Genomic DNA, 15,516 nt, shown 5'->3' with positions numbered 1-15,516 from the left:
CCTGAATAAAAAAAAAAAAAAAAGGTAATTGCAAATTTTTATCTCACAGTTCTGACTTTTCTCAATTGCATGTTATAAAGTCAGAATTGCTTTATTAGAAAAGAAGTCCAAATTGCGAAGAAAAAAGTAAATCGCAAGATATTAACCTGCAATTGTAAGAAATTAGTGTTTTTTTTCCCCTCATAATTGGAAAAAATTGCATTTGCGAGTTTATTTCTCACAATTCTGATAAAAGTAGTCAGAATTACAAGAAAAAAGTCAGTTGCGAGGTATATCTCGCTATTCTGAATTTATTTCTCGCAATTGCGAGTATATATCCCATAGTTCTGACTTTATAATTCGCAATTGCGAGTTTATATCTCACAATTCTGTGAAAAAAAAAGTCAGAATTGTAAGATAAAAAGTCACAATAACCTTTTTTTATTTAGTGGCGGAAACGGGCTTCCATACGTTCTAGTGTATAGGGGGTGGGGTTAACTAAATTTAAAGCTGTGTTAAATTTCAAAATCATTGTTTTGATGCTTGAAAACCTCTTTTTGTCTTTGACCGCTATATATACTGTATATGTGATCTAAGTTCCAAAAAATGACACCTACATAGCTCTGATATCTTCACACTGGAACCACTGAATCCTGGGTATTGGATAACCGGTTGCCACACAAGTGGCAATTCCATTTTCCCACTTAATCAAAGTATTGGGCTTCTCTGTATGTTGGAAAGAAAACATGATCAAACCACATTTTTGTTCATTTATGAGATTAATATGTTCTCTATTAAGCAACTGGACTTACGGTAGACATGAACTGTAAAAATAATTGAGGCATTGACACTGGCACTCCTGGCCGTGAAGATGTAGTGACCATTATCTTGTACTCCAACTATTCTCAGCATGATTGTGGACATATAGTTGTCACTGTTAAATATGAACCCATGATTATTGTCACTTAAAATAGAGGTGCTCTCGTTTAATACATAAATGATTCTGGTACTCATTTCCCAAAAGTATTTTAAGTGTAAGTAGATCACTGAATCATCTTATGATTCATCTTATTTTTGCTTCCGTTTCCCAAAGCTATCGCAACTTAACTAGTGCTTAAAAATGGTTGTAGATTTACGAGTGCTCTGGAGTAAGAGCATCATAAGGAGATGGATTTCTGCAGACACCTATGGAAGGTGGCAAGTGCTAAAAGTATTTAAATGTAACTCGTGAAATTTGACCATCAACACACACTGTTTTGTCCAAGTTAACGTGAGAACACACACAGCGGCCAATGAAGTTGCTGTATTTGAGACTATATTTGACACAATGACACATTGGTATATACGTATAAAAACATCAGACGTCATGTTTATTCATAAAGGACGTTGTAATGGAACACTAGAATGTACGTATGCTAACATCAGACGTTATATTTGTTCATAAAGGACGTTGTAATGGAACACTAGAATGCACGTATTCTAACATCAGACGTTATATTTGTTCATAAGAGATAATGCATTTTTATGTTGTGTGTGATGTCAGTCTCATGTCATTTTTAGTTGTTTAGTTTAACATTCTTAGGTAGAAAAGTCTTAATTTACATTGTAACATTAATTAGTTTACTCTAGCACAGTATATATCAGTAAAGCAATGCTGCAGTAAACTAAAAAAGGATTAATATGGGTAAATTTAGAGGTAAATCAGCTTTAAAAAGTATTACATGTTCGAACACGTTCAGTGTTCAACCAGAATGTGTACATGTTGAGAGATGTTCAAATTTAACATGGTATTAACATGGTAAAACTGTGCGTCTTTACATGTACTAAATAAACTGATACCATAAGGGCAGAATATGTTTGTCTGCACATACCAAAGAAGCGCATTAAAAATTGCTGCGTTAGGGCGAACAAACAGTGTGTGTTGACTGTCAATTTTCATGTGTTCCATTTAAAGACTTTTGGCCCAGCCTGCCTTCCACTTAATAGTGAAATTACACTTAACATGCTTATTTAACACAATCAATGCCATCTGTAATCCAAAATAATAATAAAGGCATAAAATAAACAAATGAATAAATAAATGAATTTGTGAATTCTGGGAAGCACATGAAAAAAATTAACATTTGTAAAACTGCACTTCACATCTAAGATCAATCCTTTTAGGAAACAAGGTCAGCACTCAGTGAATGATTCAGTGAACCTTAAAGCCTAAACTTCGGTTTTTACGCATACTAGTGTGCATGTACACGGTGCATGAAAAAATTTCAGCAGCGGCTATTTGCACTAAGGGGCAACAGAAGTATTTTCTTAGCGATATGCTAATTACACTAAGTGCAAATAACGATAGATTCTGTGTAAAAATAACAGTATTTTCTTTGCAATAAGTGTAAATAGTAGTTAGATGCTACTTTGCATTTATTTGCACCTCAGTATTGTAGTACATTATAAAACATTATGCAGTAACAACATTGAGTGTAAATTATCATATTTCAATCATGACAACTCTCGGAACATTTTAGCATGGTGATGGATATGTTAATGTATTTGGTATTGGCGGAACAGATCTGCTACGCTGCTGCTGAATTGCTGCTGCTGTCGATTATTGCTGTAGTTGTAGATTATTGCTGCTGCTGCAAGCAAGTACAGGAACTTGCTACTGCCAATGCATATGGCGATGCGGTGCCATGAGTATTTAAGACATACTGCTGCTGCACAAATAGCATACAAAATAACCCCGTAGCAGATCTATACAGGTGGAGCTGGCGAAGGTGGAGGGTTTCAGAGAACTCTGAATGCGCGCTGCAGGAATCTCAAGTGAATACTAGCCAGCCATATAAATGCAAGGCAGTAAGCTCATTGGCTGCATATGCAGCATGAACCAATCAGATTGTGCCAAGGTGGAGGGTTAACACCCCGTCAGAAAGCGCCATCTAGAGTTTCATGACTGAACTATATATTTATCCAAATTCACCTTATTGGGACAATAAAGCTCTCTCTACACCTACCCCTAAACCCACCGATCAACACTTTATTATTTAATACCCGTGAGGTACTTTATTTTGCACTTTTCGAATATTTCCTTCATTTTTATTGAAAGTAAACACCTTTCCGATCTGATATGTGTTGGGAAAAGGGAAAAGAACGAGTTCTGCAAAAGGCGTCGATTGCATCAAAAGTTACCCACATGTAGCCTGGAATGGATCTAGATTCGGATAATAAAAATAATTCTAAGAACAGAAACAAATGAACTCACCTATTATTAATCCTGTTAAATGTCTCCTCGTGCGTGTGATTCGATTTGGGAGTTTTCCAACATGTCCGTTTAACGTCCGGATATGCTTCAATTTGCACAGCAAGTTCAACCTTATCCCTTTGCATCACCTCAATATCTGTTCCATTCACCTTGTATTCAGAGGGCAGGATGGGTTTAAGCTGAATGTACGGTTTATCTGAAAGAAGACACCAAGACCACAGCTTAAACACAATTTCACAAATAAAGCCTAAATAAAATCACTCTACAACATGAAGAAACCTACCTACAACTTTGAGAACTGCTGTCACACTGTTTTTTCCTGCTCGATTTTGGCCAGTGCAGGTTAAATTCCCTGCGTCGGACATGTTTACTTGATGAATGGTTAAAAGACTAATGAAGCAAATTTGTTCACATCCTTTGTCTCTGTTTGTTTTATAATTCAGTACCTGATTAGGACAAATCATGTTAACAAGTTCTCAAATTAAACATTCTAGTATGCATTCAAAACAATCTGGCATCATATTTACAGACAATCAGGAACTGAAATGGATTCAGAGGAACTGAACAGCCTGGCTTTGAATTGAAAACATGCAGGACTATACTGTATGCCTTTATAAGAAAATTACTGAAACAAATGGTTGGCACAACCCACAGCGCTTTCAGGGAAAACACTCATAATCCTGCATCTTTTGCTGCGGCCTGCATAGCATCAATCATTTGTTTCAGGGATTTTCTTATAAAAAATGTACAAGCTAGAAAACTTTTAATATTTTGTAATGCTTATGGTTCTTGGGGTTATGTCTTGGTCTAGATCCTCAAGGGGTCTAGTCTTGGTCTGGTTCTAGAACAGTGAGAGTTTAGTTTCGAGTCTGTTAGACAAACATACTGTGATTTTATACAGTTAGCAAATTGATAGAAGTCGGAGTGAATATTATGAATTGATTCATTCATTTTGTGATTGTGGTTTGTCTTGTAACACCTAATGAGTGAGATTTGGCCTTTGTCAGTTGGTTCGATTACAAAATCTTGACCTGCCCTGTTGAAAAAAACAGCTGGTTAGGTATGTTTTGAAGCATGGCAGCTGGTTTGAGCAGGTTTAAGCTGGTCCTTAGTTGGCCATGACCTGGTTTAAGCTGATCCTGAGCTGGTTATAAGATGGTTATGAGCTGGTTTAAGCTGGTCATGTGCTGGTCCCTAAGCTGGTCCTAAGCAACTAGCTCCTGCTCAGGACCACCTCATAACCATCTTATAACCAGCTCAATCCAGCTGCCATGCTTCAAAACATACTGAACCAGCATATGCTGTTTTTTTCAACAGGGTACATATTAGCTATCCCTATCTAGACCTCCCGTCTCAATTCACCACCTCTAATATTTGCCCGTTTATCAAAGTTGAAGAATCTGTAACATTACACATAGCTGAACTTGGCCAGCACTGAGTTACAAGTCCAGGACCTTCACATTTGTGTAGGGACAGCACAGACAAGATCTTGACCAGTGCTGGGTAGATTACTTACAGATTGTAGTCCTTTATTGATTACAAATTAAATTACATGTTGTTAACATAATCTGGATTACACTTATTGGGTAATGTAATTTGACTACTTTTTGATTATTTTTACTTAGTTTTCTTTATCTTAAGGTCTTGAATGGAATTATTGTGGACCATACTGATTTTAAAAAATAAAATAATGCTGTCAAATCTATTAATCATGATTAATCGCATCCAAAATAAAAGTTTGTGTTTGCATTATATATGTGTGTGTGCAAAGAAAAAGAAAATATATTTACATGGGGTTAATGTAAACAATTGTATTGTGTTGATGAAAGCTAATAATGAATGAAATCATAAAAATGTCAAATTAAAACGAATGAAATTTTATACAGTATATATATATATATATATATATATATATATAAGGCTATTATATATATACTGTATATATATAATGGACTGATATACAATATGCAACTGCATTGTCAGAGTAGGCCTACTGAAACTGATAGTGAGCAGAAATAGTTGCTCCGTAAGAGATTCTGCAATAATTAATCTGAAAATAGTACAAAAGAACTGAAATTTGATGCTAAAGTGTGTGTGTGTGCTGTATAAAATCATTGCTTTATGAATTGCAACAAATTACATTCTCCTGAAAAAATACAAATTCATGAAACTCTCCATTTACATGCCATTGTAGAAGCAACTAAAGTTTAAACTGTCATTAATTGTTATGTCTCTGACTGTGATTGTTATGATTTTTTTTAGAACCAAAAATAAAAATACAAAAATAAAAAACTGCCAAAGCAATGCTCAGTCAAACCTGAACTTTACCACACAAACCACACAGTAAAGCTAACAATAAGTCCGATCTGAAGAAATAAAAGTGTGACAGTATGAAAGCATGATCTTTCATTAGCATTTGCTCAAAATTACAGTACTGATCAGCAAGATAGATGTCATGAATTTCATTCAAATTGGGGAGTTATTCCACTTAAAAGTAAAAATGCTAATTAATGCTATAGTATGCTGGCATCAAAGGCCTGATATATTTCAAGTGAAATCAAAGAACGAACTGGTGTGACAATTTTGAACAATATGGAATTAATTTCAGGAGTTCGAAGCAGCTTGCGCCACCTTCTTTAACATGGAAATCATCTGTGCTTCATTTCTTCTTTTCAGTTTGTCGAGGTCAGATGTCCACGAGTAAAAGCATGAACACGCTGAAGAGCTTCTTTATAGTAGAAATTGAAAAATTCGAAAACAACACTGGCACTTTTTATTTCATGTTTAAGGGGCCGTTCACACAGAATGCGTTTTTCAATTCCAATGCGTTACTTTTCCATTGTTTTTCTATGTAAATGCACTAGACGGACATGTATGACCGTTGCGCTCGTGTCTTGCATCTTTTGCAGTGTTTCGCACATGAGTGCTGCATTTTTAAGATGCCGTGTCAAGTCTAAAGATTTTCAACTTTTACACACACCACCGCTCATCAATGTCAGTTCCAAAACAGCAGACCAATCAGAAGACCGCGGAGGCGGGGCAAGCGTTGTGAGCTTACAGTAGCAAGTTGGCATGTCAACTGTTTTATTTGATGGCAACATGGCGGAGGAGGCCTTCTGCGCTGCACTTTTAAAAAAAAAACATTCTTAAGTGCTGCGTCTTGTGTTTTTAAATGCAAAGATGTGTTCTCTGTGAACGGCAACTAATATTGTAAAGGTGATGATACACGGTGCAACTTTTTGAGCAATGTTGCTGAGCAATGGGCAACCAGGTGAGACACAGGGCCCATGAACGATCTAAAGTATCCAGACAGAAATTTGTTGCCCATTCTCAATGGGAAAGTACCCACCTTAAAGGGCCGTTCACACAGAACGTGTATTTGCGTCTAAAGACACGAGACGCAGCACTCAGGAATGGTTTTAAACAAAAATAAGTGCAGTGCAGAACGCGAGGGTCTCGAGAGACACTTTTGAGAGATGATGCAATAACAGAAATAACAGTGCCTCCTACGCCATGTTGCCGTCGAATAAAACAGTTGCCATGCCAACTTGCTACTGTAAACAAAGGTTGCAACGCTTGCCCAGCCTCCGGGGTCTTCTGACTGGCCCACTGTTTTGGAACTGACATTGATTATCGGCGCTCATGTGCAAGATGCTGCAAAAGACGTGAGATGTGAGCGCAACGGTCATACACGTTCCAGAAAAACAATGGAAAAGCAGTGCATTAGAATGGAAAAATGCGTTCTGTGTGAACTGACCCTAAAGCTGCTTGCTTTAAAGCAATCCATTCTATAAAGTACTACATAAATAAACATGACATTACTAAAGTGCCAAATTGCCAGTGTAAATTGTCGAATTGCCTAGCTGTTGTTTTCCCACTGCTGTCATTTCTGTTTTGCGTTTATTTTGTTATTGAGAGGAAAGCACATAGCTTTACATATTCATCCAAACGCCCCTCTCAGCAGTACGGATGGCATCGGTATGCTCGCTAACAGTATTTCGCTGCTAAGTTATTTTGAACTTCTCTTTACCCCTAAGAGAAAAACAAAAAAGAACTTTGCCATGAGTATATCAGGGCCTTAATGCAACAGAACTTGGGATGGTTTAATGTGGGCTCTGAATACACAAGCTGACCAGTGATTTGCAAAATATCATACAAAATGATTGTATCACTTCAGAATAAACCAATGGAGATCCACTGGCTAGAATTTCAAAACAGACTGCAGTCATATCTGTGACCACAAGCCAAGACTCAGATGTAGACCAATACACTGTGTAATGAAAAACAGACCAAGGCCACATTTTCAAGAGTTTTCAAGACCAAAAATACCATGATGCCCACTCTATTGCCTAATTAATTCAGTTCCTCATCAATAATCTCATACTTTATTTCATGTTTGCTATCAGATCAAATTCTCAAAACACATCACTTCACCTTTTCTGATGAGCTCCAGGTGATGTTATATGAATGATCTTGGTTTTCGGTGTGGCAAGGGATATGCAGCGTTTCACCGACAATTCGCACGTACCGATTGGTTGGAAGTGACACCGCTGGTGGCTGTTGTGTTTCTGCAGTAAATAGATGGGTAGTGCTGAATAAGATAAGATTCTTGGTATATTTTTTATTAATACAATTGTACAAAACGGTGTACGACACTAACACAACTCACGTTCTATCACAGTTATTTGGAAGATGTCAGACTTCTTTTGGACTCCGTTCATTTTGACAGTACACACATAATCTCCGCAGTAGCTAGGCTGAAGGTTTTGAATCAGTATGCCACGTTTGGGATCCGCGGTGTAATTCATCTCGGATGGGACCGCAGATCCATTCACCATCTGGAGCGAGAACTCAGCACTTTCTGGGTTTGTCACCAAGCAGTCCAGCAAGTAGTTTGAGCCTTCTTTTTGAATTATTGTTAGGCTTTGAGGGGTAGTAAAGGCTTTGACAGAATCTATTGCAGTAAAACATACAGATATTTCAGCCAATATTTTTACTTCCAGTATGTTCTTTGTGCTTGTACGTCTTGAGAGTTAAGTGCAGATGCTGTAAACGAACTATTTTGATTCATTAAATGTCAAACATGTTTACATATTCATTGCACGTTAATGTCAGTTTTGTTCATAAAGTCAGTTTCTTGTACTAAGTGTGTGCTTACTGTTAATAATCAGTGTTGGTGGTAATGCAATACAAGTTACGCGAGTTACGTAATCAGATTACGTTTTTCAAGTAACTAGTAAACTAACACATAAATTTACAAGAAAAATAGTTACTTTTTAAAATAAGTAACACTTTGTTTTCCCATTTATTCGCTTACACATCTCCTGTCCCCGTATTGAGAGAAATTGGGAGTGACTGCAGAGGCACTTCCTTCTTAATTTCACTTTAGTTGTGAAAGGGCGTTTACAGTTGCCAAAAATATAACTTTGGGGATTTTTGTTATTAAAAATAAATAAACAAGCCCAGCTCAGCTGACAAAAAGTAATGCAAAAGTAACGTAATGCATTATTTTCCATTAAAAGTAACTAAGTAACGCAATTAGTTACTTTTTAATGGAGTAACGTAATGTTGTAATGCATTACTTTTAAAAATAACTTTCCCCAACACTGTTAATAAATGTGGTTATTACACAGCTCTCTGCAATGCTCGATTGTGATTGGTCAGTAGCACCATTCTGAGGCGAAATATTTTTGTATGACTCCAATCTTGAATGTTATCTCAGGCAAACTATTTCTTACATACAGTACTTTCATGTTTCTTGTAACACTGCATCTTTCTGCTTAAGCAATTGAAAATAATCCACCTCAAAACAAAATATTTACTAATATTTTTAGTCACTGTGCAATAAATGCAATAATGTATAGTCAGCTGGCCATTATCACAAATGAAGCCATTTCAGGATGATGCTAAATTTATTGTGCAATGAAATGTAACAAACATTTGTTTCCCTAAAAATTTTTTATGGTTCTTCTGTAATTCTGTGGTGCTAATTATTATTGTACTATATTTCTTTTCATGTTGCATCAGTATTTTTGTAAATATTTAGGTCAGGTAAACTTGTATTATTAATTATGAAGCATTGGTTTAGTACAGATAAGTTTTTTTTTTTGCTTTGCTTTTGCAAGGATGGGAACATTCTAGAAGTTTCTGTAATATTCTGTAAAAATACACTGTGAACACTGTGGGACAAACATCATCCAGCGGACACTTCTGAAGTTTTGCCCGACTCACTTTTGGTAACTGTTTATGTTAAACTGTTGTTGTTAGCTCAGTTTTATGCATGTACCATGTGATTTCCGTATTCAGCATGTCAAACTTTATAAAGAAACATTACAACTAAAAGCAAACCAAAAATAAACATTTGTTTCACAGGCTGTCCCAAACATATATTAGCACTGACCTTTAGACAATTGCTCTAAATGTTTAATAGTGCACATACCTTTAACATAAATGTGGATCTCTGAGTACAAGTCTGTTTGATTCTTGTAACTGCAACGGTATGTTCCTGTGTACTCTGTAGTGGGCTTTTTGACACTGAGGGTCTTTCGTGAGACGTGTTTCTGGTGTTTCCTGAGCCTTGTCTTCCATATGATATCGGCTTGTCCGTCACAGCTCAGAATGAAGGGTATGTTAGCTGACCAGACCACCTCAGATTGACTCAGCGGAGAGGAGTTCAGCTTTATCACTCGTGCGGGAAACTCTGCTCAGACACACAGAAGAGCAGAGAAGCTCAAGAAAAGTGAAAAAGTGCGTATAGGAATATGCTGTGCATAGGTAAACAATGAAACGGATTGACTGATTTATTAATGCAATAATCCTTGATGCCAAACAAAGGTGTTATCAATAGCTTGTTTATTGATATTTCATCATGCAAGAGGTTAGATAAACCATAAAACACAACAGTACAAAAAATCGTTCCAGAAAACAAGACTTCCAAGAGTGACATGTTATATACGACAGAGTAACACAAATCATCAACTTCGTTTCACTTATTGATTAGGATTTCAGATTTAGGTCATTTTAGCTAGGTTATTACGATTCATGTTTTTTTTTTACTATTATTGAGTGCCTTTTTGTTAGTATAAGGATAATATGCCATCAAAATGCTTCATTTTGCCCATGCATTTATTGGCTCTGTCTCTTAGCCGAATCCTGCAGTGTGGTAGCAATGCGAGACACTTGCAGCAGCAATGCCTGGTGGTTCTCCACGAGGAGGCTCTGAAGGCGAGCCATGCTCTGGAGGTGGAGCAGCTGCTGCTCGCCCTGATCGCTCGCGGCCCGCAGGACCTTCAGGATCTCAGCCTGAACGCTGGCCACCTCCTTGTTTTCTTGCACCAGCTGATTTAGGATCTTCACCATTTCGCCGTACCAGCCCCTGCTCTCCTGCTCTTCCTGGATTAGTTGGGCGAGTGATTGCTTTAGCTCGTCCAGTCCGCAGCATGCTGAAGACGGTGACACATTGGGTGGACCCATGGTTTCAGGGTGTGAGTTCTTATCCAAATGACTCATTGTCATATCATATGGGCTGATAAGTTCTTCATTTGCTAAAGGGAGCACACATATAGCAGGCTTCAAAATTTCCCCTCAAACAAGTTATATTACTGTACGTCAGGGTTCCTCAAAAACCAACCCTGCAGGGCCACTGCTGGCTGAGTTTAACTCCAATCCTAATCACAGACACCTGAGCAACATAACCAGGGTCTTCAGAGTTACAGGTAGGTGAGTTTGATCAGGGTTTGAGCTAAACTCTGAAGACAGTGGCCCTCCAGGACCGGATTTGAAGAGCCCTGCTGTATGAAGTTTATGAAATTGTATGGTAGTTGACATTAAATACTTTTGGGAATGCATTTCTGTTCGGTGGCGTGACATTGTACACTCCATCTCAAACTATTCTGAACAGCATTATTATGCGTGTAGTTTTAATGACCTCATATTTAAGGAGCAGTTCAAACAAAAATGGCCATCCTGAGGCCATCCAAGATGTAGATGAGTTTGTTTCTTCATGGGAACAGAACTGGAGAAATGTAGCATCACAACTTGCTCACCACTGGATGCTCTGCAGCGAATGGGTGCCGTCAAAATGAGAGTCCAAACAGCTGATAAAAACATCACAATAATCCACAAGTAATCCACACCACTCCAGTCCATCATTTCACAAAATTCTGTTGCAAGAAACAAATCCATCATTAAAACGTTTTTTTTTTTTTACTTTAAACCTTTGCTTCCGGCTAAAATATGAGTCCATGATCCATAACAACGTCTACTCCAGTGAAAAAGTCCATCTTCTGTTGTCTCTCACATCAAAATCCACACACATATTTGTTTAGAGCTGTTTTGGACTGTTTTTAAACGGTGCTTGATCTGTGTATATTTCTCTCCTGATTCAGACAAGATGACTTTATCACTGGAGAAAGCGATATTATGGATTATGGCTTCACAAATCATTAACTGATGGACTGGAGTGCTGTGGATTACTCGTGGATTATTGTGATGTTTTTATCAGCTGTTTGGACTCTCATTCTGACGGCACCCATTCACATCCATTGGTGAGACAGTGACGCAATGCTGCATTTCTCCAAATCTGTTGCCATGAAGAAACAAACTCATCTACATCTTGGATGGCCTGAGGGTGAGTAAATTTTATGTTTGGGTGAACTATTCCTTTAATTGAGAGACTACATAGAATGTGTGTGCCTTTAAATATTTACACTGCAGGACAATTGAAATAATCCAGGCAAAACGATGGTTAAAAATGATGCAAAATAAATACTGAACAGCAAAAAAAAAAAAAAAAAGGGAAAATAGGTATTTTTGTTACACAGTTTTGCTTCTCAAAACAAAAATAATGATTAAAGGCATAGTTCACCCAATAATGAAAATGTGGTCATCATTTACTCACCCCCATGTTGTTCCAAACCTGTATGAGTTTCTTTCCTCACAGAAACACAAAAGGAGCTGCTGCACTTTCATTTGATATTTTTTTTCCATTAGAATGGAGGTTACTGCTGATTGAGACTGTCATTCTGCTTAACATTGGTAATGTTCTGCTCCACAAAAGGAAGAGCGTCCTACGGTTTTGGAATAACATGATGATGACAGAATTATCATATTTTGATGACCTGTCTCTTTAAGAAGATGTGCAGGGACTAAGATGCATACATGCATACACGTTTTATTAGAGTCTTGATGTTGATTAAACACAGTCCATGGATATTATGCATCAATAACATGTTGAACTGAGGTGGACAGCACTAAAAGTGAAATGTATGGATATGGATTGTGCAAAATGTAAGTCTGTTTCCAGCATGAAGTGTGAAATAGCGGATATTGCGAGAGTTTGGATCGCTGTTTTTGCAACAACACAGGGTCTTGTCACTTTTTTTGAAGAAGGGGCCCAAACATTATTTTTAACTTTAGAAAGGGGAAATGAGAGAAAGCCATGAAATGGCTTTATATGAAGGGGGGAAATGTCTGAAACACTGTAGAAGCAGCCCCTTTGATTGGGTCCCTCAGGAAACACATTGCACCGGTGGCCCATTGCACAGCCACATCCCAGGGGTCTGTTTCCCATTCCCACTTTCACTTCTGCTTTGTTTTGGACAGGACACACCAAAGCTAGACAGGACTGTTACAAAGTCAGCCATCAAAGCCACAAATATAACACACCTGTCTTAAAAACACTTGATTTCCCATGCACACAGTTGGGTTCGTGCTCTTCTTACACGACGTGATACGAAATTTACATGTAGTTAATGCACAACCTGATTATTGTTGCTGAACGCTCATTTGAAGACCAGAACTGAAAAGAATATACCTACTAACGATAAACAAAAAAGAGACAGCATAAAAATAATGGGTTACACTTTAATTCGATAGTCCACTTCAGAAATTCTTCTAACTTTACAACTACATGTTAACATTAGAGTTCTAGTAGACTGATGAGTTAGGGTTAGTAGATTAAGTTGACATGTACTTGCAAAATACCTTCAAAATAAAGTGTGAGCAGATATTAAGCAGACAATCTACTAATCCTCTAGTTGACAGTTACTTTGCAAAGTTACTTACAATCAACAGAATGTCTAAAGGAGGCTATCAAAATAAAGTGTTATCAAATTATGTGTTATATTGCTATGGGAAGGAGGGTTTTAAATTAGAATCAAAATCTTTATATGGATCTTAATTAATTGAATTAATATGTATGAATTAATTAGATTTAAAATAAAAAAAATTTATGAAACAAAAACTGTTGATCTCTTTGCAAAAACCATGAAATAAAACAAATACGAAAAACTGTAGTGCTTGGAATTATTGGAACAATAATAGAATTACAATATATAGAACTAGAATTTGTCAGTTGCATATATTGAGAGAGAGATATTTGACTTCAGTTGAGTTGATTTTATAAATAAAGGTATAAAGGCAAGTTTTAAAAATATACAAGTTAAAAATCCTCGATTTCTTTTTGCCTTTCACAACTGGACATCAAAAATCTATTCTTTGCAGGCTAATGCCTTTTGGCGATTAAGGGTGTCAGGGTGAGTCCTCGGCTATGATTTGATTTCTTGCAGAAGATGTCAAATGCAATTGAGGAGAGGAGGTCTAATTGTACACATCTATCCAAAAAAGTTAGTACGGAGATCAGAATTGACTTACCTTTGGCCGTACAGGGCAGTACGGCAATGAGGAGAGCGATACAGAGCATCCTTCTGTTTGTCTTTGTGACTTTTGGCTGGTAAAAACGGTCTTCTGCTAGTCTGAAACACTACAGGAAAACTGGCTTAGGTGTGATGACACCATTTACTAAAACCTCATGCATTTTAACTTCCTCTCCAGACTTTTGAACCTTGTGCCCACTAAGAAAGCAACGTTGCTTTTGTCATAAATCGTTTCTTTTCGCACATCGGATGTAAGATGGATTTTAATGAAGCATTATTTGCACTTGTTTAGATTAACAAGTTATGTAGCAAAAATTCAAGACACTAATATATGCATGTTTACCGGATGATTTCAGCGCTGCATTTAGCCAAAAACAAACTGGAGGTCTTTCTCACAAAGCAAGTTTCAGTGGTTACCCAGTTAAGTTTGGCTATTTTAAATTACATTAAACTGACTTCAAAAAAAAAAAAGTTTAATCTCATGTAACTGAAAATTGGTTAAATTAATTTGATGAGCTAAAGTAAAGAAAAAACTTCTACTGATAATTATCTATTAATGTAGCCTATTAAAGGGTGAAATTAAGGGTGTGGGCAAATAAATATTGATGGGGTGATTTCAAAGCACACATTACATTAATGGACAGTAAATATTGCTGATCAGAATAAAAACACAAAAGAAATGTTAGTCTGGAATGATATATATATATATATATATATATATATATGCATTAATGATAGTAGAGCTACAAAAGGGAATGAATCTTAAAGGTATTATTCTGCAGTTTATTTAGGGAATGTAATTTTTCAATGTTTTGGAAGACCGTGGTTAGTGATCATTTCCCCATTAGCTGTAATATCTGTATACAAAGTCCCAGATGTCATTTTAAATTGGCTTAATTAAGAAAGTTAAGGCAAGACACCCCATGTGAATAAGGTAAAATTAACTAATAGATATCACTATATATGTTTTTATATATTTGTATTATATTCGCCTTATTTTATGCAACATATTATTCCTAAAATATAATGAAAATGTACTGTTCTGTTGACAGTATTTTCAGACTTATGGATTGATAAATGGAGATGTATGCAAATTAGTGCATATTTAATTAGACAGTGCATTTTGCCTTGTTGAAATTTAAACATTTCAGAAAACTTGTCAAAAAATATTTGCAATTCTTAATGTTATCTATCAACTGGGGAAGTTGTATGTATAGATTGGAATAAAACTGTAAAGTTTGGTGCATGTACAGTAAGTGGTGTTGAAGTGGACATTTCTGGCTCAGACCATGAGAAAAAAAACTCATTTTGAGAAAACAAAATCTACAGACACAAATATATAAAGTGCAATAAAATAAACACTTAAAAATGTATTTTGAATGTTTTCTTTCCACTAATCTGAAATAAAAGAAAGACAAAGAAACACTATGATGTTAATAATTGAAGGATTATAATAGGATTATAATAAGGATTTTAATAATTAGGGCTGGGAATTTACACAAATTTCATGATTCGATTTGATTTTGATTCACAAGCTTAAGATTTGATTTGATTCTGATTTGATTCGATATCGATTATTCTGGATTCTCAAGAAAAAAAAATCTCAACTAATGCTGTAAAATATATATA

General features: G+C 36.3%; 1 protein-coding gene across 3 annotated transcripts in view; it reads right to left on the bottom strand.

Annotated features, from left to right (window-relative positions):
• csf1rb (colony stimulating factor 1 receptor, b) overlaps positions 1-14,015 on the bottom strand; it is a 27,556-nt gene extending 13,541 nt beyond the window's left edge. For 2 of the 3 annotated variants that reach the window (XM_016505614.1, XM_016505615.1), the window contains exons 1-8: positions 13,886-14,015; positions 9,672-9,932; positions 7,902-8,186; positions 7,667-7,800; positions 3,516-3,678; positions 3,233-3,428; positions 792-913; positions 597-705 (exon numbers count right to left, since the gene is read on the bottom strand). In XM_016505614.1, the coding sequence (XP_016361100.1) occupies positions 597-705; positions 792-913; positions 3,233-3,428; positions 3,516-3,678; positions 7,667-7,800; positions 7,902-8,186; positions 9,672-9,932; positions 13,886-13,934 (1,319 nt within the window). In that variant the 5' untranslated portion in view covers positions 13,935-14,015. Of the gene's footprint in view, positions 1-596; positions 706-791; positions 914-3,232; positions 3,429-3,515; positions 3,679-7,666; positions 7,801-7,901; positions 8,266-9,671; positions 9,933-13,885 lie in introns of those variants that run through there. The other variant, XM_016505616.1, reaches the window with a different exon arrangement.
• Positions 14,016-15,516: the final 1,501 nt, after the last annotated feature.

The sequence above is a fragment of the Sinocyclocheilus anshuiensis genome, unplaced genomic scaffold, assembly GCF_001515605.1.
Source record: "Sinocyclocheilus anshuiensis isolate Anshui unplaced genomic scaffold, SAMN03320099.WGS_v1.1 scaffold1063, whole genome shotgun sequence".
Taxonomy (NCBI): Eukaryota; Metazoa; Chordata; class Actinopteri; order Cypriniformes; family Cyprinidae; genus Sinocyclocheilus; species Sinocyclocheilus anshuiensis.
The sequence above is the reverse complement of the archived record's forward strand: the minus strand, read 5'-3'. Positions and strand labels throughout refer to the sequence as shown.